Raw genomic sequence first — 26506 nt, 5'->3', positions numbered from 1 at the left:
GTAAAGAATATAATGCTAAGACTTTCTTTCTGATGTGGTATATCTGAAACCCAAAAAGAAAACTACCAAAACAGTACCTTAATATATCTTTTATTCTGTGATATAAGTAAATATATCTGTGTTAATGTACACAACAGATTACAGTTAATAGTATTTGGTACAGACACTCATGTATAGACAACCTACATCCTGTACATTGTACAGAAGAGTGCTGAGAAGTACCTAAATGATTCAATAAGCAAAGAGTTGAACCTGATTAATCAAAAGTCTTTCGAAGTATGTAAAACAATATCATTTACACCGGGCAGTCGCAAGTTATCTCATTGTAGGGGAGACAACCCATCCTCACCAGCAGTAAATCCAAGGGAGGCTAAGGAAGCAGCTACCAAATTGCTCTTCATCAGCCCCTACTTAAATGTATTAACAACCCAGTTATGGGAGCAAAACTTCTATAAACCATATATCAAAATCAGTAAAAACACAAATGCATAAAATAAATGCACAGCAAAATTTATGTTCAGAATTTTTTCCGTTTGCAGTAACTTTTGCTAGTTACCATAAAATGTGTAATGTCATATCACCTTTCGTCCTGTCATGTTTATACATTACGATGCAACATATCTATATATTATTAAACACTGTGTACTATGAAGACTTCTGTGAATGTACAAATGTTGCCAACTCTAACTTTACTCAAAATTAGTTGACATTGGAAAATTAATGACTTTCTAGACAAAGAAATAGCATGGCACATCAAGACTGGAGTAAAACAAGCATAATCTCAATTACTTTAAGTTTGATATCATCTGTGATACATTGATACTGGGCCCAGCTCACCTTTGTCAACAAATTTCAACATTAGCCTAAATACACTGTACATGCCAATTCTTGGTAAAACCAAATACATTGTATTGCCATTTTCTACCACATCCTTTTTTAAGGGTTCCTCTGCTACAAGCTAGACTGAGCCAACGATATGTTTTATAAAGTTTCTCTACATCACAGGACCATTCAGATCACATGACTGCTTAGATCTCAGGACTGAACAGGTCACATGACTGCTCAGATCACAGGACTGTTAAAGTTTAACACTATTTAGAGACCAAAAAAAGGTTGAACATTCATGACTTCCAACAGAAAAATAAATTTCATAAAGCCTGCTACATCTGAAATGAACACTGTCTGTCTACATTTTATACCATCCCCTAAAGTTCACTTTATATACCGAATTTTGTACCCATTAAGTATATTCATATAAATGGTGTTGGGTCCCTCCCTCAGGGAGTGATGAGTATACTCCAGTATCATCAGCCTCTTAAAGCGACTCTTTCCATTCCTTAAAGACAATGCTTGCTTTCCTCAGGGTTTCATTGTCCTGAAACATCATACAATAACATACAGTTAGGTCTATTGGTATTAATCATGCTGAAAACAGCCTGGACTTTGTCACCATAACACTTAGGGTAACATAATAGTATTGTCTGTATGAAGCACAAAATTACAAAGCATTCCATTTATTACTGAGGAATCGATCATTGTTTCCACTAGAGATATCTGTCAGTTTGATAGAAATCTCTAATTCAAACGTTTTCCTGATTCCGTATTCGAATATTTGCTTTCATGTCATTTCAATATGGCAGACATGAACTTTTCACCCGGAGTCATAATACACTACTCTATCAGTTACATTTTACCAGTGTGTAATAGATGTTTACTCCAATATGATAAATGTAGCACATAACTAGAATTTAAAAGCAGATGTCTGTTGTAAGAAACAGGATCAATTTCTATGCCTACTTGTCTTCATCATGAACTCAGGTTTAGAAATGCAAAAATTACTTGAAAATATGTCATGGAAAATGTTAAGATGTGAAGACATAAAAAGATCCTCTCACATCCCAAAACTTTTAAAGTAGTATTGTTCTTAAAATGTATATAAATAACTGTTTCAATACAAAATTAGCCGCTGTACTTCATAACATAAATGATCTTACTACTACTACTACTACTGTATTTACGGAAATGGCATAAACATCTAATTCACATGCGGTACGATGGTGAAATGTGATAATTTGGCCCAAAACAAACTCACAGAAAAGGAAAATGTGAATGAAAACTAATATTTAAATGGCTGATCATACAACAGTTTCTTATAAAGAAATTGACAAGAATTTTTCTCATTATTCGTTAGCATTATCATAATTTTTCCCGAAGTACATCATCGTCACCGTAGCTAATACCTGGTAAAATACCTGCTGGAAGATGCCATTGGATAATTCATATTACCCATATCTTATCATTACTGTCTGTAAATGTAGCACAGAAGAACACAACCGAACGAATACTCAGATATTTGTTGACATACAAAATGTTTTAACATTCTATTACAGTGTTAAGCACATCAACTGTAGCGTGCCTACCTTGATGAAGCAAAACCTTAGAAAGTTTTCTCCTAGATTCTTATGGTCCTTGGAGTAGAAGGCAGATGGCGGAATGGCTGCTAATTTCTGAAATGTAATCGAATTAACAAAGTACCGTAAGTGTTATATTCCACAGGTTTATTTACATTCAGTTTAATTTGACATTAGTAAAGACAAAAATTGAGTCAACATTGATACATTAAGAAACACCTAGATTGAGTTGATTTGACATTGATATACATAGACACATCTAGATTGAGTCAAGGTTAATACACAACAAGACATAGATCGAGATGACATTTCTACAAAACAAACCATGACACACTAAGACGGAGCTGATGTTGACACACAAAGACAACAAGCTAGTGTTCACATTGATACACAAAGACACACCTCCCTTAAGCTGACGTTGATACACAAAGACAGTATGCCAGATTAAGTTGACATTGATGCACAAAGACAGTTTAGAATGAAAGAAAGTTCAACTTCTTATAAAAATTGTCACAAACCTTGGTTTCCGTCATCCAACGAACAAACTTATAGTCATAAGGATCGCTACTGCCATCATCGGGTACCTGAAATTCTGCAACCAAATGTTAATGATGTTAAGTTTTATCTAATATGAGACAATTTCAAATGAACATGTAAAGTGTGATCTTACAAAGAGAGAAGCCTGTATAGCTGTTCTACATCTATTGTTAGCTTACCCAACTTAAACATTGATCAGGGTCATAGTCATAGACTAAGCTAACCTAGTATGTCTGTGTTGTTAGCAGTGTGTTGTCAAGTGTACAATCTGTGTGAGTCATGTGAGTGTACTTTGTCAGTGTACTGTCTGTGTGGGTCAGGTGTACTTTGTCAGTGTACTGTCTGTGTGGGTCAGGTGTACTTTGTCAGTGTACTGTCTGTGTGGGTCAGGTGTACTCTGTCAGTGTACAGTCTTTGTGAGTCATGTGATCGTACTTTGTCAGTGTACAGTCTTTTTGAGTCATGTGATCGTACTTTGTCAGTGTACAGTCTTTGTGAGTCATGTGATCGTACTTTGTCAGTGTACAGTCTTTTTGAGTCATGTGATTGTACTTTGTCAGTGTACAGTCTTTTTGAGTCATGTGATCGTACTTTGTCAGTGTACAGTCTTTTTGAGTCATGTGGTCGTACTTTGTCAGTGTACAGTCTTTTTGAGTCATGTGATCGTACTTTGTCAGTGTACAGTCTTTTTGAGTCATGTGATCGTACTTTGTCAGTGTACAGTCTTTGTGAGTCATGTGATCGTACTTTGTCAGTGTACAGTCTTTGCAAATCATGTGAGTGTACTATGTCGGTATACTGTCAGTGAATGTAACATGTCAAAGTCATGTCAGTGTATGTCAGCAATAACTGATTGGCAAGTGTTTAAGTCAATTTTGCAGGTATATTTATATATATATATATTTCACAGTTGTCTGTTTTGGTAATGTTTACAGTGATCTAAAGTTTGCTCAACACCAACATCAGCAGTAAACAGTAATAGGTCAAGGTAGGAAATGACTCATGGTTTAAAAAATTAACAATGTTTTCATAAAGGAATCAAACTGTTTTGCAGTTAATGAATGACACCTCCTTAAATAAATAATTGACGGGAACTGATTACCATCAACATTCATTGAAGAACATCCATTCAAGTACTTACTGTCCAAGATACTTACTGTCTTTAAGTTTGGAGATGTCCGCCATAAGGAAGTAACCACCCTCTGGCATTGTCACCTCCATACCGATGTCCTCTAACATGGCAGCCAATCTGTCACGTTTAGGCTGAGTTTCTTTGGCAAGAGAATAAAGGTAGCAATCATCTAGCTGATTCTTGTCTTTAAGATCTAACTCATACTCCAGACCAGCGGCCACAGCCTCCTGTTAATAATAGAGATGTAGTATACAGATCTAACTCGTACTCCAGACCAGCGGCCACAGCCTCCTGTTAATAATAGAGATGTAGTATACAGATCTAACTCATACTCCAGACCAGCGGCCACAGCCTCCTGTTAATAATAGAGATGTAGTATACAGATCTAACTCGTACTCCAGACCAGCGGCCACAGCCTCCTGTTAATAATAGAGATGTAGTATACAGATCTAACTCGTACTCCAGACCAGCGGCCACAGCCTCCTGTTAATAATAGAGATGTAGTATACAGATCTAACTCGTACTCCAGACCAGCGGCCACAGCCTCCTGTTAATAATAGAGATTTAGTATACAGATCTAACTCGTACTCCAGACCAGCGGCCACAGCCTCCTGTTAATAATAGAGATTTAGTATACAGATCTAACTCATACTCCAGACCAGCGGCCACAGCCTCCTGTTAATAATAGAGATTTAGTATACAGATCTAACTCATACTCCAGACCAGCGGCCACAGCCTCCTGTTAATAATAGAGATTTAGTATACAGATCTAACTCATACTCCAGACCAGCAGCCACAGCCTCCTGTTAATAATAGAGATTTAGTATACAGATCTAACTCATACTCCAGACCAGTGGCCACAGCCTCCTGTTAATAATAGAGATGTAGTATACAGATCTAGCTCATACTCCAGACCAGCGGCCACAGCCTCCTGTTAATAATAGAGATGTAGTATACAGATCTAACTCGTACTCCAGACCAGCGGCCACAGCCTCCTGTTAATAATAGAGATGTAGTATACAGATCTAGCTCATACTCCAGACCAGCGGCCACAGCCTCCTGTTAATAATAGAGATGTAGTATACAGATCTAACTCGTACTCCAGACCAGCGGCCACAGCCTCCTGTTAATAATAGAGATGTAGTATACAGATCTAACTCATACTCCAGACCAGCGGCCACAGCCTCCTGTTAATAATAGAGATGTAGTATACAGATCTAGCTGATACTCCAGACCAGCGGCCACAGCCTCCTGTTAATAATAGAGATTTAGTATACAGATCTAGCTCATACTCCAGACCAGCAGCCACAGCCTCCTGTTAATAATAGAGATGTAGTATACAGATCTAACTCATACCCCTGACCTGCGACCACTGACTTTGTGGTATATTACCTGTATGACATATTACCTTGCCTCAGGGCTATATTACCTGTATGAGTTTACCCTGCCTCAGTGCTATATTACCTGTATGATAGTTTACCTTGCCTCAGTGCTATATTACCTGTATGATAGTTTACCTTGCCTCAGTGCTATATTACCTGTATGATATTTTACCTTGCCTCAGGGCTATATTACCTGTATGATAGTTTACCTTGCCTCAGAGCTATATTACCTGTATGATATTTTACCTTGCCTCAGGGCTATATTACCTGTAAGATAATTTACCTTGACTCGGTACAGTACATTATTGTTTTACCTGTAATGGTGTTGGACTCGTGTAGATACAATTCTGATGTAGGATCTGCATTGGCTGAATGAGTTTCTGAGGTCCTATGGCCCAGCCAAGTTTCCAGCCTGTAGCACTAAAGGTTTTACCTCCACTGCCAATAGTAACAGTTCTGTCCCACATACCAGGTAGTGACGCTGAAATCAACAGACATTACCATAAAACTATAGGATGAAATTAAAGAACTGAAATACTGAAAGGCTTAACATGTTGATAGTATAGATATATATATCTTTACCTGCCAAATCCAAGATGGCCATCTGGAAGCCATTTTGTTGCTTATGATCAATCTTAAAATCAAACAGGCATAAGGAGAGACTAAAGGGAACATATTTATGAAATTTGAGAGATGTCCATTCAGTACTTCATCAGAAATACGGATAACAATCTTTACTAGGTAAAAAATCCAAAATGCTGCCTGTTGGCCATTTTGTTTTTCTGATCAGTCCCAAACTCAAACAGGCACAACTACGGACACACAGGATCCTGTAAATTAAATTTGTGAAAGATCTATAGAGTATTTCTTATGAAATAGTGATAGCAAACTTTCGCAGTCAAAATCAAAGATGGCCACTTGTGAGCCATTTTGTCTTTTCTTATCAGTTCCATAATCAAACAGGCCTAAAATTACATAGTGATAACATATTTCATTGAAAAAATCTGAGATGGCTGTCTGTCCGCCATTTTGTTTTTCTGGTCAGTCCCAAAACCAAATAGGTACAACCTACATATGTAATTTGAGAAAGCTCCATTGAGCACTTCTCAAGAAATAGCGAAAACAAAAATTGTTTACAGACAGACGGACCATGGACGGAGGATCATCAATTGCTAAATTTGAAATTTTGAATATAATTTCCATCATATCAGAGAAACTTGTACAAAATGTACAATTTGCAGAAACAATTTACAGTTCGAAATCAAGAGATTGCCACTGGCATTGGCATTGGATACTGAACCCAAAACAAAACTATACAAAACCAAACTTTCAAATTATTATACTGTACATAATTTAATGGTAACTATCCGAGTCTACATCATCCAAAATCAGGATGCAGAGTTTAAAAACCTGATAGCAACTAGCAAGATGGGAAACAGACAGGGGCCTGTGTGGAATATTGAAAAACATGTTGATTATATATGACTATCTTTTGAAACACTTCCACTTTCAACTGATAAAGGATGACAGGATTCATTTCATTCTCTTTCACATTGGATATCACAACAGAGAAGCCATGTGCACTTGTCTGTATGCTTGTGTATCAGTAGAAGTTAGCATTAACATATTAATATGCTGAGTCTGCATTGGGACTTATGACTACAGATTTGTTATTGATTAAATTCAGCCTCATTGGTGTTTACAAAGCATGTTTGTGAGTTTTACGATTATCAAATTACTTATTCATTATCAGATGTGACAAAGGAACATAAATAGAAGTTCACACACGGGGATCAAAATTACCTGGTTTATTATTGCATGACCAGGAATATTAAACCACAGATGTTTATGCGTTATATTTATATCTGTGATAAAATTTATAAATGATTATGGGATGTATTCTTTCTTGTAATTGATTTTATTTGCTAATAAATCATCTTAGAACAAGACGACACTGCTCTCAAGTGTGATACACATACACATGTGTAACATCGATGATTGAGGAAAAATTATCTCTCTGTAACTCAACCAATTTTAAAAATATCAATATGATACTAGGTATCAGGATGTATCATAACCATATTTACAATAATTGCTTAGAGTATTTTAGGCTATAGTGTCTAAAGACACATCACAATCACTGACAATAAGCTGAAACCTCAACTGCTTTACATTTAACCTAAAAAAGACTATCTTTGGCAATATTGGGTTCTAAAGCAAATTGTCCTCTTCACTGCTTTATAATATTTGAAGAAATTTAGTGTGAATTGAAATTCATATGTAGTTAAACTGTAGACCATATTTAGTGTAAATGGCAATCTATTTGTATCGTGAACGGTAGTACATAATAAGTGTTAACTGAAGACTACATAAATGTTACTCACCAATTTTGACATGTTTACAGTTGTCATAGATGAGCCATTCATACACCTCATCAGCTATACAGATAACATCATGCTTAATACACAGGTCAGCAATCACCTGGAGTTCATCCTTCTGGAAAACCTAGAGAAAAGTAGTGAACATGGTCATCAGAAGGCCAGGGAAACTATTGTACAACACTATTGTGTAAGGTCATCACAAATTGAACATGAAATTGATTTATTCATAATATTTGACAACGATCTGGACAAGATCATCACAAAGTCAAAGAACATGTTGTACAAGGTCATCGAAAGGAAAATTACTGCTGCATTACTGAATAAAAGTACTGGACACGGACATCACTGAGCCCTAATAGAAACTGCCGGCTGAGCACATCACAAGGTCAAAAATCATTCTACAAGGTTAGTGAAAGGTCACAAAAACTATTGAGATCATCAACTGGATTAAGAATCTTATTAATTTACATTAGAGCATAACAAGACTGCTCAGAAGGTCAGAGAAGTTATTGTAAATTAATAACTGCTTAATATCATGTGTCATTTATCAGGAGAAAATGTGATAACAACCAGAATATGACATTAACAGTTGAATTTATTTTTCTGATGTTTAAACCCTGAAGTAAACATTCTGATGCACCAAACTTACTTGTTTCTCACACATCTTAGATGAAGATGAAGTTGCTTCTTTCCACAATTTCAGTTTTCCTTAGCTTTTGTTTGTTTATACTTTGAAATATTATAACTTGCTGTCATAAATTATTGTGAATTATCATGCAATAGTTACATTAAAATTACACAAGATCACTTCTTACAAGATATCAACAATATTAAGTGATAATAAAAATTGTCCACATGAAAATAAATGACATTATCAGATGTTGCCTTACAAAGAATATGTAGAGAAAAAATAATAGCTTCAAGAAACCATCATATCAACTGGAAAGTGGCATTAAGTGGTTTCCACTGTATTATGTTACCTCAAGGCATTGTATATAACACGTTATGTGCATCCAGAATAAAATTTGCCTGTAACACATCAAAATATTTTTTACTTAATATCAAACTTCCCTCAGACTTCAGCACCAGCTTATTCGCATAGAGAATGGCACTACCACCTTGCCTTAGACTCTGGTACCAGCATCTTCCCTTAGACACTGACATCAGCATCTTTCCTGAGAAAATAAGCCAGCACCTTCCCTTAGACTATGGTATCGGTACCTTCCCTTAGACTATGGTACCGGCACCTTCCCTTAGACTATGGTACCGGCACCTTCCCTTAGACTATGGTACCGGCACCTTCCCTTAGACTATGGTACCAGCACCTTCCCTTAGTCTTTGGTACCAGCACCTTCCCTTAGACTATGGTACCAGCACCTTCCCTTAGTCTCTGGTACCAGCACCTTCCCTTAGACTATGGTACCAGCACCTTCCCTTAGACTATGGTACCAGCACCTTCCCTTAGTCTTTGGTACCAGCACCTTCCCTTAGACTATGGTACCAGCACCTTCCCTTAGACTATGGTACCAGCACCTTCCCTTAGATTCTGGTAAAAGCACCTCCTCTTAGTCTCTTAACCACTTACCTTGCCAATGGGGTTGTTAGGGTTGTTGATGACAATAGCTTTTGTTTTGCTGTTAAATTTGCTGGCCAACTCTTCAGGATCAAGCTTCCAGTCTGCACTGGACATACTACCGGTTTTGCTCTGAAACACAAAATTGAATGAAAGACAATATCATCTGGTCTGCAACTGTCATCCTGAGGATAACTTAGACCTCTCATCTGTAGATACAAAGAGTTTGGACATCAATTGTTTTAGTTTCAGCTCCAGGAACCTAAACATTTCATGTATGACCTCAAATTTCCCTTGATATATACCATTCTGTTTTCATGCCCCATCTCCTTACCAATATGTACATATTATAAAAGCTATCTGCTTTTACAAAAATATGACAGAATTTTGACTTGTTTTCAAGGCCTCCAATGCATGCACATCTTCATGTGGGCCATTTTATTTCTGTATAGTTACATTTAATTGGTTTCTAAATTTAGGAGAAGTCTGGACAAAATCTGTCTATCAAAGGATTTATATGGTTACCATGGCAATCAAATAACATTAGATGTTTTGGAAAACAGTACCACTTAAATCACCATTCAGCAAATCCCTTTTTAGGATAATCAGATAATCTCAATATCAACCAATCACAAGCCTCCATCATGTTTCTTTAACTTAAAACAGGACTTAACAGTCTGAATAACATGAAAACTGACATCACAGTTTGAAATATGAAACACAAGACATCACAGACTGAAATACATAAACACAGGACATCAGACTGAAATACATAAACACAAGACATCACAGACTGAAATACATAAACACAGGACATCACAGACTGAAATACATAAACACAGGACATCACAGACTGAAATACACAAACACAGGACATCACAGACTGAAATACACAAACACAGGACATCACAGACTGAAATACACAAACACAGGACATCACAGACTGAAATATACAAACACAGGACATCACAGACTGAAATACACAAACACAGGACATCACAGACTGAAATACACAAACACAGGACATCATTGTTTGAAATATACAGGACATCAGAGCAGACAGAATCACACAACAAGCTACATTGATACTCACTGGTCTGATAGGTACAAACACCGGTGTTGCCCCAGCTACCATGGCCATGGGTTCATAACAGTCAAAGTAGGGCTCAACAATGATCACCTGGAAATGATAGCAATTATGATATCATCTTTAAATCAGGCATAAATTACAAAATAGATAGCATGTTCATCACATTCAGAAGACTTAACAATAGAGAATTTTTATCATATATGTATCAGCAAACTTCATATAGGTCAGATGCCATCGAAAAAATGAATTGATTTATACAAAGCACATTCGTCAACTGTTTGGTGATACAAAATCCTACTAGGTCTACATCAGATGTGATTTTTTTTCTATCTGACAACACCCACTTCTTGTTGATAACACATGCTGGTTTGACCACACCCACCTCTCCATGAAAACATATGCTTGTCAGACCATATCCACCTATTTCTGATAATATATGCTTGTCTGACCACACCCACTTCTCCTGATAACATATGCTTGTCTGACCAGTCTCAACTTTTCATGATAACATATACTTGTTTGACCAAAATCACCACTAATTGATAGCACATACTTGTTTGACAACTATCATCTATCCATGATAACATTTGTTTGTTTGACCACACCCATCTATCCATGATAACATCTGTTTGTTTGACCACACCCACCTCTCCTTGTTAACATATACTAGTTTGACTACACCCACCTCTCCATGATAATATATGCTTTTCTGACCACACCCATCTATCCATGATAATATATGCTTTTCTGACCACAGTCACCTCTCCTTGATAATGTATACTTGTCTGAACACACCTAACTCTTCCTGAAAAAACATGCAGATCTGACTGTACCCACCTCATCACCAGGATTGACCAATCCCTGGACAGCACAGAAGAGGACACCGTAAGCACCGACACACACAGTGATATCTGTCATTGGATTGATAGTGTGGTTCATAATAGGGCCGTACAGCTTGGACAAGACATTGACCAGTCGTGGGTGTCCCTGTAATCACACAATATATAAGTATCCTACTTCTTTCTTGTCAAGTGTAAACATATCTACAGAGAATATGTAAACATTAACACAATGAAAGTTATGTAATTAATCATCAGTGTATATAAAAACCCCTATATAGTATTCTCTGAAGAAAACGATTGTAAGTTCATGAGTCATCATTTTGTTAAACTCTGTAAATTTGAAAACATACATTAATATGTGTGTAGCCAAATTGATATACATATATTTTTATATATAATTTCCAAAATATGCAGACATGTAGCTTGCAATGATCAACACTACCAAACACACACACAAAAGTAGATAATACAGTCTACTTTTGATGTTTGGGTAGACCATACTATGTTAAATACTTCAACTGTAAGCAACATAATTTTATGTATATCAAACATTGGTTTTTTCAGTTCACTTTATCTTTGTCTCAATTAGGAGGTTTAATTTGTCCTACAGGTGTGAAAATTGCCTCAGTATGAGAGAAAAGTACATTTTGTAATAAAGTTGAAGTAAATAGGAACATTGACATGCTATGAATTTCCTGATAAAAAGTTTTGATACTTACATAACTACGTGCGTACTGTGCTAGAAGAGCATTATCAGAGTTCACAGCTTTAACTACCTCATCAATAATGTGCTGAGGTGGTTTGAAATCAGGAAAACCCTGTAAAATATTAATACGAGTAAGACAAGGTTCTTCTACACAACCCTGTCAGATAGCCCTGAATAGCAGAAAATCACTTCATGAATCAACATTACCTGAAAATACCAAAGAACAACAGAAGAAATTTTATGGTATTCCTGTTCAATATCATATATATTTAAGGAGCATAATAAAATATCTATCCAAATCTATGCAAAGTACTTTGCAAAGTACTTCTGAAAAATATAAAATATTCTGCCATAAGACTCGAGCAAAATATATATACTTAATGGCAAAATTTATTTTCTATTTATTGGGTTGAAAAAAAAGAAAAGAGAAAAACGTCTATCTAAATATCAAATTAAATTGATGCTCTAAAACATTTGATAAATATTAGCATATGCTCTGACGTCAAACATTTTGATGTTATGCTTGGCAACTTTACAACACCATTTTGAACTGGACAATTTACATGGTACAGTTTTATGCTTCTGTCTTTTCCAAAATTGTTTGTAAACACGAAATTGTTGAAAACACAAAATGTTTACAGAAAAGATTTGATGGGAACCAAACTTGTTCAACCATCACTTCATTTGCATCTGGAAAATCAGTCAATTTCAACACTGTGACTAGAGAGCACCACTCTGGTCGCTTCATTGGCCAAACTACAAAAGTTATGTCTCGCTAGCAAAAATACGGTACATATATTGGACTACAAGGTAGCCACAAGCTTCTAAAAGAAGACTGCCTAAAAATGTACCTGTCTGTTAACAGGGCCAAAAATCAAACTAAATAGTATGTATAGAACTAAAACAGGTTTCATTTGGTAAATTTCTTGAAAATTGATCCCTGCCATTTGTGAAACAGTTTTACAGCATTTTTTATATCATCTAACTATAAATGTCTTACCTGACCAAGGTTTAGGGCCTGATGTTCTGCGGCTAGTTTGCCAAACTCTACCCTGAAAATATTATGTCTTTTATTTGAATCTTCTTACACTGTCACAATGTTACATAAAATATAATCATTCAAACTGATATTCCTTATCACATATAGCTTTCCACAGCAGGACTACAATCATTGTGAGTAGCCATTGATAACTCTCCAAACAGCCATTATGTGTAGTCATAGAAAACCCTCTACACAAAACAGCCATTGTGAGTATTCACAATAACCCTCTGCACCAAACAGCCATTGTGAGTATTCACAATAACCCTCCACACCAAAAAGTCATTGTGAGTAGTCATAGAAAACCCTCTACACAAAACAGCCATTGTGAGTACTCACAATAACCCTCTGCACCAAAAAGTCATTGAGAGTAGTCATAGATAACCCTTTACACAAAACAGCCATTGTGAGTACTCACAATAATCCTCCACACCAAAATGCCATTGTGAGTAGTCATAGATAACCCTCCACACCAAACAGCCATTGTGAGTACTCACAATAACCCTTCACACAAACTAGCCATTGTGAGTACTCACAATAACCCTTCACACAAAACAGCCATTGTGAGTACTCATAAAAACCCATCACACAAAAGTTATTGTGAGTACTCACAATACAGCTATTGAGTACTCACATTAAACAGTTTTTTGTAAATGCTCACAGATAACTTTTAATGCCAAACAACTGTTGTGAGTACACACCATATTCCTCCACACCATACTGCCATTGAGAGGGAGTACTCACCATAACTATCTACACCAAACAGCCATGGTGAGTACTCACAGATAGCCCTCCATACAAAACAGCTATTGTGAGCACTCATAAGAACTCTCAAAACTAAACAAGCATTGTGAGTAATTACACATAACCCTTACATTGAACAGCCATTAAGAGTACTCAGAATAACCCTCTACATTGAAAGGGCATTCCTCCATTCAACATCAAAAATATGCTATTTATGATTTTCAAATCATATGACTAAATGAGGATCATTCCAATGCATGTGCATCTCAGTAATGAATTAAGCATTGAATTGAACAGAAAATGTATGTTTTATGTCTAAACACTGTCTTTATTCGTCGGTACTTAAATATTCCATCATTTCTTCATCTGCTTCAATTAGATACCACCTGACATCACAGACGTATCGCAACAAGTGTATTTCGCATCTAATAACTATATGTGTCATATATAGAGAAGTTGTAATATGGTAAAAAATTTAGCTTAAATTTTGGTACAGACATATAAGTACATAACACTGTTATGTAATGTAGTTACAAGAGTAAATGAAAGTGTTCAAGGTAGTAAGTGAAACTTGGAGTGTAACATCTTTAAATTGAGCAAATTTATGTCATTCACTTGAAATGAGTTTGCTATGTTTGCAGTCTGTTACCTTTCAACAGTTTTACTACTGTTAAATAGACTTTTCTGTCACTCACTAATTTGTTAATTTTGTTCCTTGTTTCTTAACTCAGATTTTAGCGATGTTACTGACAATCTCTTCCTGTTCTCACCATAACCCACCACACCAAACAGCCGTTGTGAGTTCTCACAATAACCCTCCGCATAACACAGCCATTGTGAGTACTCACAATCAATTGTCATATTAGATATCATAAGCTCACCATATGTTCTTCTCTGTTCCCTTGAGTCTATTAGCCATTCCAATCTTTGCAGACGCCATTTTTCTCTGAAACACAGATAATATACATGTGGATGTAGCACAGTTACCTTCGTCGTTATTTACCTTGATACCAGATACACCTTTAACTATATTGTGCAGCACTGAACCATTAAGCACGTTGAAGACCTCTGCTTAAGTACCGGAGACACCATATAGCTAGGCTCTTATTACATCTACCATAACAATGACAATATCATTACCAGAACAATGATATAGGTGTTACCAATAGCAACAAAATTGGTGATAATGTCTACCAGTGTTCAACAAGAATGTGTGCAGTCCCTGGTAATGATGGAATAGCAGTTTAATTTTAGACCTGACGTAGTTGGTTTAATATATCTTACTTTATCAATATGTCTAACTGATATATCATTCCATGTTTTCTGTGACATCTAAACTGTAGACAGGAAAACCATTATGTTGATTTAGCAGTAGACAAAATTAATTCACTCCGCACCCCTCTAAATGCATATTTATTACGTTTAATGTTATGTACCTATATCATGAGAATCAACTTGCAATAATTTTTTGTGTTTTTTTTTTTTTCCTTCTGTGTGTTTATAATTACATGTAATAGCAAACGAGGAACCTCTGATAATGCTGACAAAGTGACAATGATAATAAGAATGAAAAGTACATTTTATATCTATTAGTTATTAACCGGTCTACACATTACTCATACCTGTTACATGTCTGTATAAAACAATGTACAATAGGCTTAGTGCTGTTTACATGGTAAGTCATCGTGTGGACAGACACAAACACAGCAGTACACCAACATGTATCATGCCCACACACACCAACCACTACTTCATCCAAAATCAAATCAAACAAATATCAATCATGCAACAATAAAATAGTGTAAACTTTGTATGAATCTTATACAAAATAATGGCTGCAGTGTACAGCAAAGTTCAAACAATGATAAATATCATTCAAGAAAGCAGGCTGCAAATGCATTGATCCAATAGTGCCCACTTTGTATGTACCTTGTACGAAATGACTGCTGCAGTGCAAAACAAGTCATATAAAACATGCTACAAGACAATATGATGGGGTACGTGTGAAGTTATACATCTCCTGATCATGGTCAAATAATGAGTGGGAAGCAACATAGGTCACTCTAATCAATCAATAAGTAAAGGGATTAATAATATCAATATAGGACACTGTAGTAAATGTGCTCATACAAGACAACCTACCTAATGAATATGTACTTTGTGACATTCGGGTAAACATGTATCAAATTACAGGAGAATCATGGAACACCACATTCACATCAAATTACAGCAAAACCAAGGATCACCACATGTTAACCAAATTACAAGAGAATCATGGATCACCACATATAAATGAAATTATAGCAGAATTATCGATAACTATACATTCATCAAGTTACAGCAGAATCATGGGTAACCATACATTCATCAAGTTACAGCAGAACCATAGGTAACCACATACAGGTAAGTGGTCTTCAATATGATATACCCATGTAAACACTGACATCCTACTTGATATTGGAGGCGAGTATTTATACATAACTGCCACAAGACATGTAAAAATTAATTTTGGAAAGATGGTTTTAAAGTGTGGTATAAAATACATATCTGTAGAGAAATGACCATTGAAATGGAGAAGTCACTGTTGGAAATACTGATTTGGTTTAATAAAAATATAACCATATCAAAAGAATCTGATTTTTATAAGCAACGGTATAGGAAAGGAATATGAACTATAGTTGACTTGTTAAAGGCTGATAGCAGTGAATCTTATGTCAGTGTTGAAGATTTCCTACATACATAGAATGTGACAATAGTTGATTTGTTAAAGGCTGATAGCAGTGAATCTTTTCTCAGTGTTGAAGATTTCCTACAGACATAGAATGTGACAACCAACTTCCTTACACATCAAGGGATACTATCATCAATTAAAAACATCTTATTAAATGAAATTATCTTAATGAATACTGTGGTGCAGCCACTTATACCAGTTCTCATTCAGATTTTTCTGAGAAATGTCAAAGGGACAAAAGACTTCTATAATATTCTTAAAGTACCAGTCAGACAGAGCCAACTGGTAAAACAAAATAGGGGGAACAGTTTGAACTAACCAACACAGACTGGTAAACTTTCTATAAAAAACCATTTCAGGTAACAAAAATACCAAGCTTCATTGGCTCCAGTTGAAGATTTCTCACCACATTCTAACTACAACTTCCAGGCTTTTTAAGGTAAAACTAGTCATCAGTCCATTACACAAGCTATGCAATTCTGAAAGAGAATCAATCACTCATCTTCTTTGGGAATGTCAGAAAGTCCATTAAGTTCTTAAAGATCTAAAAACTGATGCACTGTTTATACCGTTTTCCATCAACAAACAATCCTTTCTGTTTGGAATTACAAGTTACAATTGCCTTAGTTTCAGAGTCAACAATGAAATAATTCTATTAATTAAACATTATATCTATAAAACAAGGTGTTTATATAGTTCATTAAATATCAATACCTTTGTGAAGATTATACAGTCATTATTCTGTTCCAAAGTATATTTCTAACAGTGAAAATGATATATTCAGATTAAAATTTACAAATGAATGGAGCAAATGGGAAAACTTCGTCAAAATTGAAACTGAAAGTATTTCATCGTGATCTCATGCTGACGTTTTTTCCCATCATCCCATGGATCCTAGGTCTTTGTCTCTGTCTGTCTGTCTGTCTATCTCTTTCTCTAATACATTTACTATCGTCTTTCTTTGTGTAAGCAAATGAAATGCATAAATAGTGGATGTGTGGGTGAGAGGTGAAAGAGGGTATTTGTGTGAGTTGTTAGTGTGAACGATGTACATGTATGCAATGATTGATGATGATGATGATGATGATGATGATGATGATAATGATGATGATGATGATGTAATGATGATGATGATGCTGCTGTTGATGATGATGTAATGATGATGATGATGCTGCTGTTGATGATGATGATGATGATGATGATGATGATGATGATGATGATGATGATGATGATGATGATGATGATAATGATGATGATGATGATGATGATGTAATGATGATGATGATGATGCTGTTGATGATGATGATGATGATGATGATGATGATGATGATGATGATGATGATGATGATGATGTGATGATGATGATGATGATGATGATGTAATGATGATGATGATGCTGCTGTTGATGATGATGTAATGATGATGATGATGCTGCTGCTGCTGTTGATGATGATGATGATGATGATGATGATGATGATGATGATGATGATGATGATGATGATGATGATGATGATGATGATGATGATGATGATGATGATGGTTATGATTCATGGTTATGATTCATGGTTATAATGAAGATGATTAATTATGATAAATGATGATAATGAGGATGATAAATAGTAAAGGTGATAATTATGATTATGATTGAGTGCAGTGAGGATGATGATTGTGTGTATCATGTGTGTGTGTGTGTGTGTGTGGTGGTGGTGGTGTGTGGGTGTGTATATGTGTGTGTGTGTGTGTGTGTGTGTGTAGGGGTGTGTGTGCGTGCCTACGTGTGCATGCATACATGTGTTGATACATATATTTTTGTCACTGTCATGTTTTAAAATGAAGTCAAATATCTGAAAAAAAAATTACAAAATAAAATATTTTTACAGTAGAACCACTGACATTCACTATTTTGTGTTTAAAATTTACAAAATGTGCCCAATAGCAAGAGCACAATGACCCTTTCCATTTTTACAAGAGAACCATGTGCAACTGCATGTATAATAACAGCAGAAATAGAGGTTATATATATATATCATCAAAGTAAAACCATAGGTTTTGTCTGTGAAACATGCCTTATCATTCATATACTAAAACAGGTCATTAAGGTGGCATTCTAAGAGAATACAGACCATAAGACTATTGTGTATCATGATTGTTGGCAAGATCCAGTCATACAGAACAGATTGGCTATAGAACATCACCACTACTAAATTCATAAGTATGGAAGATTAATTACACTGCTGTAGATCGAGGGACAAATTTATTCAAAAGTTTGACTCCTCTTAAAAAGGCGTTCTGAAAAAAAGGAGGCTGTTTAAACTTTCACAAACTCTCAGAACAGACATTTATAATGAAGTTTTATGCCTTATGATATAGTCGAAGAGAGCTAGGTACAAACACTGAAAAAAAGAGCAGGAAAGGACAAAGGTCATTAGTTTTAGGAAAAGGCTGACAGGTCATTTACATTTGATTGTGTAAGAGGAAAGAAGTTACAATCAACAGGAGATCAGAGTTTACACCCTGCAATACTAAAAGATACAAGGGGTGAAACATGCAAATCAAGATTATAAAGGAACCAACTGTACACAGCATTCTACCATCATCCAATTTACACTAGTATGCTATATCTAAACAGCTACAGCTCTAGTAGTAAATGTACTGAAGAGATTTAACTTCAAAACAGTTGCTCTCTCTGAGACAGGTCTACATACAGCATGTCTACAAACTATGCATGAATGTCCAGTAAGAAGCTGACAGACATGGTCTTAGTACCATTCTAAGGACCCACAGCTATAGAACAGTTAGTGTAGTGACAAGCCATACATACCACAGCAAAAAAGTCAATAATAAAACCAAAACAGTGAAGGAGAACCCCACAATGTTGTTAGTAATTACATCAAAAGACACATGCAGAGCAACAATGACAGCTAGGTTTGTCTAACGATTGGTCGATATTAGTTCTTATCAAACTTTACAGATTCAATTACTATCAAATTATTTGAATATCTGGTTAAACATTATATCAAAGTTACCGTCTTTGTCAGTTTAGGAATTCTCTAAGCAAGGAGAGGATTCTTTGCATTTTATGAATATATTATTTTTTTTGGATGTCATAGGAAGAAAATTAAGTAAGTTTAGGCTCACATATATATATACTTTTCTACTCTAAATATTTTTATTTCAAAAGTGGTCAAGTGCAACCTTTGACCCTTTAATGTTGACCAATGGCCACTGAAATCTGTATAAAACTTGATGTCTTAATACTATATGGTGTGAATATGAACAAAATCTGTTCAAGGGTTCATCAGATATCTTGCGAACTTTGACCTTTTTGCAATGACTAGTCACTACCGAACAGGAACCAAACAAACAACTAGCATCAGCCTGATAAACAAACCTAGCTTTTAATGATCAACTAAACAGAGGAAAAAAGAAAATCTCTGCCTCAGTTGCGGGTCAAGCAGTCCACACAGTGACTTACATGTTGTTGTGTTGCTAGGATACAGGCAAACGGTTGTAACCTAGAGAGATTTTTATTCACAGGTGTAAATTGCCTGCAAGCCAAACACAGACTTCTCCCCACTCCGGGCAGGCAACTCTGCATGGTCCTGTCTCATCGAAAAACATAGGTATAAACAGATATCAATCAGGGTCACCAAATTCTTGAACACATGTTAAAACTTTCTCATCATTATATATAACTAGAAATACTTGTACACACACATTCCACTTTTCTACAGCATTGGCAGTACATCATATGTATGTCTCAATGCTTCCACATTCATCAAAGATTACTATAGCATTCATGTTCATGCAGGTCCTAGAATAGTTCAAATTATTCTGACATTCTATTGACAGATATAAAAAAAAGATTGCGAGAATGTCAGGAGGTCAACAAATCACCTCTGACTCCAAGTCAGGGGAGTGGAACTATAACTGGAGGTTAACAAATCACCTCTGACTCAAAGTCAGTGGAGTGGAACTATTACTGGACTCCTGGAGGTCAACAAATCACCTCTGACTCAAAGTCAGTGGAGTGGAACTATTACTGGACTCCTGGAGGTCAACAAATCACCTCTGACTCAAAAGTCAGTGGAGTGGAACTATTACTGGACTCCTGGAGGTCAACAAATCACCTCTGACTCAAAGTCAGTGGAGTGGAACTATTACTGGACTCCTGGAGGTCAACAAATCACCTCTGACTCAAAAGTCAGTGGAGTGGAACTATGACTAGACTCCTGGAGGTCAACAAATCACCTCTGACTCAAAGTCAGGGGAGTGGAACTATTACTGGACTCCTGAAGGTCAACAATTCACTTCTGACTCAAAATCAGGAGAGTGGATCATACTATCACAGGACGCAAGGAGGTCAACAAACCACCTCCGACTCAAAGTCTGCGGTGAAATCACAACAATAGATAACAACTGACTTAACACCAGACCTGGGCTTATTGTTGGAGTAATACAGTCATCAAAATCTATACCTGCTTGAAGTGGAATATCTTAACTTAAAAGGCTCGTCAACAGCAGGTAGTATCCAGAGTCCCTAAGCTCAGGTTTTCAGCATTTTACACACAAGCTGCCATTCAAATCAGTTCCATATCAACTCTACGTCATGTGATCCTCCACAATTTTGCATCATTTGACTTGTGATGGCAATTTAGTAAAGAACCAGTTACATTTATATGCAAGCGCTATCATATACCTGTATTTTTTTCCCTCTTCATATACTTTATCATGCCAGCTTGTAGTGTAATAAAGAAAAGGGCAGTGGATATAACAAAAGATTGTCTATACTATTTAATCATAGAGCATTCCAGGGTGTAATGTGGCCGTCTGAAGATCCTCAGATATACAGATATGAATGCTCTGTCAATATACCAAGTTAAGATCTCCATAAAACAAGTTTTCTTTATGCTGCACATTAAATGTACAGCAACATATCCAGTCTTAAAAAATGTCTTGTTATCGAGATTCATGTTAACCCGATTATCAATAATCAAGCCCAGTGTAATTCAATCAATCAAACTTTGCTTACTTGAAAACTCAGACATCTTGAACAGACTTTAAGACTTGTCAACAACAAGAGGCCCATGGGCCTTAACGGTCATCTGACAAAAAGCAAGCCAAACTCTAACAACAGTGAGTCTGCCGTTAAAAAGTGGGCTTTATTCATTTGAATAAACTTGGTAGCCCTTCCTCCCAGCATCCTACAGGCCCAATATCAGCACTCTGAGCCTTTTGGTTACTGAGAAAAAGTTGTTTACAGATTTTAACATATCGGAACCTTGTGATCTTGAAAGTGGGTCAAGGTCATTCACTTGAACACATTTGGTAACACTTCCTCAAAGCATCCTACAGGCCCAATATCAGCACTCTAATCATTTTGGTTATTGAGAAGTCATTTGCATATTTTAACATATTTAATCATCATTCATTTGAACAAATTAAGTAGCATGTCATCCCAGCATCCTACAGGTCCATTATCAGCACTCTTGGACTTTTGCTCATTGAAGAGAAGTTGTTTGTATATTTTAACATATTTGACCCCTGTGACCTAGAAAGTGGGTCGAGGTCATTCATTTGAACAAACTTGGTAGCCCTTCATCCAAGCATGCTACAGACCCAATATCAGCACTCATGGACTTTTGCTTATTGAGAAGAAGTCATTTGTATACTTTAACCCCTGTGACCTTGAAAGTGGGTCAAGGTCATTAAAATTACAATTATATTTAGCCCCCTACCTTCTAATACAAAAGAAGACGATGGACAAGGCAATGGCTATCATTCATTATATTTCACCACAGCATTTTATAAGCATTTTATAAGTTGTATTAGTAAACTGGTTCTTTATTATTGTCTCTCTCAAGGATCAATTAGGAAATAGTGATGATCAATCCTAAGTTTTGAATATAAATTTTATTCCCTCTAGACTGTTTAATAATTCAAATATAAATTTCATTTCATTTTTTATCTCAGTAAAGCTTTTTCTGTTGGATGTATTTCTGATGTTGTTCTGTAAGTATATTTTATGTAGAAAGCAATACTAACAATATATAGATTCAAAGCCAATATGTTTTTCATTACCATCAAATATTTTGATAATGGACCAATTTCATTATCTATACAGTAACCTACTTTATTCAATCACTATTGCCTACTTTATTCATACACTGTACACTTTATGGTAAATCCTTAGCACTTTTTAGCTGAAGCCAAAACATAACTAAATATTCCAAGTCACATAACATGTATTGATATGGAAAATAACAATGAATTTACCTATTATCAATGACATTTCTTTCAAATTCCTGAAAAAAGAATGAAATTGTCAAAAACATGTTAAGTCAACTGATGATGACTTACGGTAAATCAGCCAGGTTAATAGCGGAAGAGTTGGAATAGGTTGTAACCTGTACCACCTCACTTAACATTCATAGTTACAGTTTAAAATCAAATGGAATGATCTGGTATTTTCGAAAGAAGGTTGACCGTTTTTTTATCTATGTTATGGCCGAAGTCAGTAAGTCAGTCATAGTGTACTAATATAACTCTGAGGTCATGGAGTACTATTTAGTATATGACTGGTCAATTCAGAATGACAGTTATTAGTGTTCATTGGCCAAATATTGACAGCTTCAATATCCATGTTCCTTAAAACCAAAGGCACCAAACATATGCCAATTTTAGTTTCATATCCTGATTTTTGATAATTTTGATTAACTTTTAGCTTTTGTTTATAAAATTTTTAAAAAGTTAGCAAAATGTTTTTGCGAGGCAATTCTGCATGCTAATTTCACACAACCATGCAAGTAGATTGATCAAAATGTGATTCAGATAATTTCAAAGCTCACCAGCCATATTGCAAACTCCATCTGGCGCCATTAAAATATGTATTAACATATTCTGTCAAAGAACAGTTTTAAATCAGAAACACCTTACTGAATGAGTTAAGAAAACAGAAATTCTTTGTTCAGAACTACCATTTATCTGCAAACAAACCCCTGACACATGGCTGGGCCAACAGGTTCAGAGTGTATGGCAATTCTGTGTGAGGTGATTCTGTGTGCATGGTGGTTCTGTATTTGCCCACTGATTCTGTCTGACTGCTGTCGATGAACTTGTGTCAGCAGTGATTCTATACCTGGTGATGCTCTTCGATTAGTGATTCTGTGTATGCAGCAATTCTGAATGCTTAGTGATCATGTGTGTTTGGTTATCCTGTGTGTGTAGTGATCCTTTTATGTATGTTTAATATGTGTGCACAGTGATTCTATGTGCTTGATGGTCCTGTATGTGCAAGAATTTTGTGTGGTCAGTGATTCTGTGTTTGGTGATCATGTGTTTGCAGTGATACGGTGTATGCAGTAAGATTTTTGTGTGCAGTGATCCTGTATGTGTAGTGATTGTGTGTGTGTGGTGATTCTGTGTATGCAGTTATCCTGTGTGTATGATGATTATGTATGTGTAGGATTATTTATGTGCAATGTATGTGCAGTGATTATGTATGTGCAGTGTTTACGTATATGCAGTTATTCTGAGTGTGGTGATTCTGTGTATTCAGTGATTTTCTGTGTAATTACATTCTAGTGATTATACATGAACAAATGATTTTGTCATTCAATTGATTTTACATGTCACTTCTGAAAATAGCACAAGTTTTGATAATTTATGTTGTTCATCTATATGTAAATATGTGGAAAAAAAATTCATCTGAGTTAAAGCCAAAAACAAGATTTTACAGAATGTCTGAATGTGATTGAGAAACATCGATCTTGAACTATCATACAGATAAAAGATCCTATTTCTCGTACATTTTTGTGTAAAACTCACAAAATCTTGATTTCCAACTTCACTAGATTACATATATCTCCATTTTTTATTAAGAGGTCAGAGACACTACTGGTCATAACATTGTTTTAATTATGACATTGAGGTACTAAACGAAATGGACGAGACAGACAAATCTAGCACTGGGATGAGTAGCACTGCGATTTTCATGTCTCGTACTAGAAAACTGCTTCCTTCATTTTAGCCGACACTCATCAACATGCAAGGGCAAAGATCACAACTGTGCACACGTGTTTTATGTAAAGAAATTTCATGACAGTCAACGTGTCATTTCGCATTTCCTTTTATAAAGTATAAATGTGAACTCCAATTACATTGTCGTAGCCAACGTATTTCAGTATCAATGCTACTTTATTTCAGCAGGGTGTGAAAATCTTGGAAATGGAAGTTGACCCTTGCATATGTTGACCGATATCTATTTACTAAACACACGTAATCATCTTTAGGATCCAATTAGATCCATCGACCCAAGAGTTCGCGGTTGACCTCTTTGCAATAAAGTATTTTGATGACAAGATGCCCTTAGTATTGTTCTTACCGAATATGAAACAGCCCTTTCTTTCGCTCTTGGAGTCAGATCTCACGGTGTTATCGGTCCCGGTGTGAAGAGTTTCACGCAGGGGAGGTAACTGGTGTGTAGTGGGCTGTCTTGAGATTCGCTACATGGAAACTATCGCCTCATTTCCCATAACATCCCATCTAGACCTATATCGCCACCAAAACACATTTCCACTCAAAAGCTATGTCACCCTGAATTTCTTGAATTCGTTACCAAATAAAAAAAATCCTTCATAAATTATATGTTCCACTGTACAGGCTCATGGAAAATTATCAAAATGTCACTGTTCATGTTCATGTATACACGTCCCAATATTCATAGTTTTAAAAATCTTGATTTAGAAATTTCAATTTTTCTCCGTCAGTGTTTTAATTAATATTTCAATTCTGAATGAAAGGGAGAAATTCATTGCCTGATTGTAGTAAGGACGTGCAAATAGAAAATTACGCCAGTTCCTTAATAGTGATGAGGAGCCTTGACTTCTGTGAAAGTGAAAATACTGACTGAAAATAGATCTATTTCTTAGTCCGCCGGTTGAAACAGAGCAATTGACAACAATTTTACGGCAATAATACAGGAAATACATGGATTTGAAATCTTCTCTTCACAATCATTAAATAAATATTAATCCAAAACTACCTTGGCCTCTGTATTAAGTTCGTTCAAGATCTTACCACGCAAGTCCAATATTTATGTATAGTTGATATAAGTATCGGAGAGGGCATAAATAATGTTGTACGAACTTGTGCCAAATCATGTTTTCTCTTTCATGGCAATAAAATAGGTTTAAACTAACTTAATATACATTCACCGAACCATAACTGAAAGGATCTTTAACTTTTCACTAGAATCAATATTTTTTCTTTGAAGTCGACGAAAAAAGTGTTTTTAGAAACATGTTTTGTTTTGCAAAGTAAGACAATATTTCTTTACTTTTCACAGATGACCAGGTTTACAGGTCATATAATTGGTGCATTTGTAGAAAATGTCGAAAGAAGGAAACTATTGAAGGTTAGCTAGTTTGGAATGAACCGCTATCAAATAGACCCTGTACATTGAATGTCCGGAGAGGATATTTCAAGATGGCGGCAACGAAGCTTACGGAACAGTAGGATGTTACCGACATTCTGGTCACAATCATTACAGCTCCTATGAATAGGGATTAAATACTGCTATATGAGTTGCTGTGATTTTTTCAGCAACGGATATCTCAGAAATACTAGAAGAGTTGAACACCATCATCTACAGTGAAAAGGGTACAAACGAGCTTCAAAGTTTAAGCAATATTGACTCCAAGTCGGATGTTGAAACTGAATTTAAAGCGGGCAGGGAGCAATGATAGTATGCAGAGTATACCTACAAATGTTGCTAGTTTACAGTATATATCGCCAAATTTGTTAAAATTTGAAAGCTTTTTTTTCAGCGGAGGGGACACTTCAGCAGAAATTCCAAATAGTGGCAGACTATTTGTGTCCCCTCCGTTGACATATGATTCCGTCAGCTCTTTAAATCATGGATATTGGTATGGAATTGT

The 26506-nt window shown here is 35.8% G+C and overlaps 1 protein-coding gene across 2 annotated transcripts; it reads right to left on the bottom strand.

The window, feature by feature from the left end:
• Positions 1-77: 77 nt before the first annotated feature.
• Positions 78-25020, bottom strand: LOC132546130 (kynurenine--oxoglutarate transaminase 3-like). 2 transcript variants are annotated; one of them, XM_060209827.1, is made up of 14 exons: positions 24952-25020; positions 20044-20170; positions 14719-14783; positions 13055-13106; positions 12068-12166; positions 11344-11493; positions 10510-10596; positions 9429-9548; positions 7847-7967; positions 5777-5943; positions 4106-4307; positions 2930-3003; positions 2421-2507; positions 78-1375 (listed from the first exon to the last, which is right to left on the bottom strand). In XM_060209827.1, the coding sequence occupies exons 2-14, from the start codon at positions 20164-20166 to the stop codon at positions 1316-1318; spliced, it is 1407 nt and encodes a 468-aa protein (XP_060065810.1). In that variant the 5' UTR covers positions 20167-20170; positions 24952-25020; the 3' UTR covers positions 78-1315. The 2 variants fall into 2 exon arrangements, with proteins under 2 accessions (XP_060065810.1, XP_060065811.1); XM_060209828.1 differs by lacking the exon at positions 20044-20170 and having other exon boundaries at positions 24952-25015.
• Positions 25021-26506: the final 1486 nt, after the last annotated feature.

The sequence above is a fragment of the Ylistrum balloti genome, unplaced genomic scaffold (assembly GCF_031769215.1).
Source record: "Ylistrum balloti isolate Yb309-2 unplaced genomic scaffold, AGI_CSIRO_Ybal_v1 Utg369874, whole genome shotgun sequence".
Taxonomy (NCBI): domain Eukaryota; kingdom Metazoa; phylum Mollusca; class Bivalvia; order Pectinida; family Pectinidae; genus Ylistrum; species Ylistrum balloti.
The sequence above is the reverse complement of the archived record's forward strand: the minus strand, read 5'-3'. Positions and strand labels throughout refer to the sequence as shown.

What these genes read in the sequence shown, in the direction of transcription:
- LOC132546130 (XM_060209827.1), bottom strand. Translation starts at nt 20,166, where the DNA reads ATGCAGAGTTGCCTGCCCGGAGTGGGGAGAAGTCTGTGTTTGGCTTGC. An exon ending in TCCTAGCAACACAACAACAT is followed by an intron (nt 14,784 to 20,043) that starts GTAAGTCACTGT and finishes TCTGTGTTTCAG; the next exon opens with AGAAAAATGGCGTCTGCAAA. An exon ending in CTAACAACCCCATTGGCAAG is followed by an intron (nt 7,968 to 9,428) that starts GTAAGTGGTTAA and finishes ACTTTTCTCTAG; the next exon opens with GTTTTCCAGAAGGATGAACT.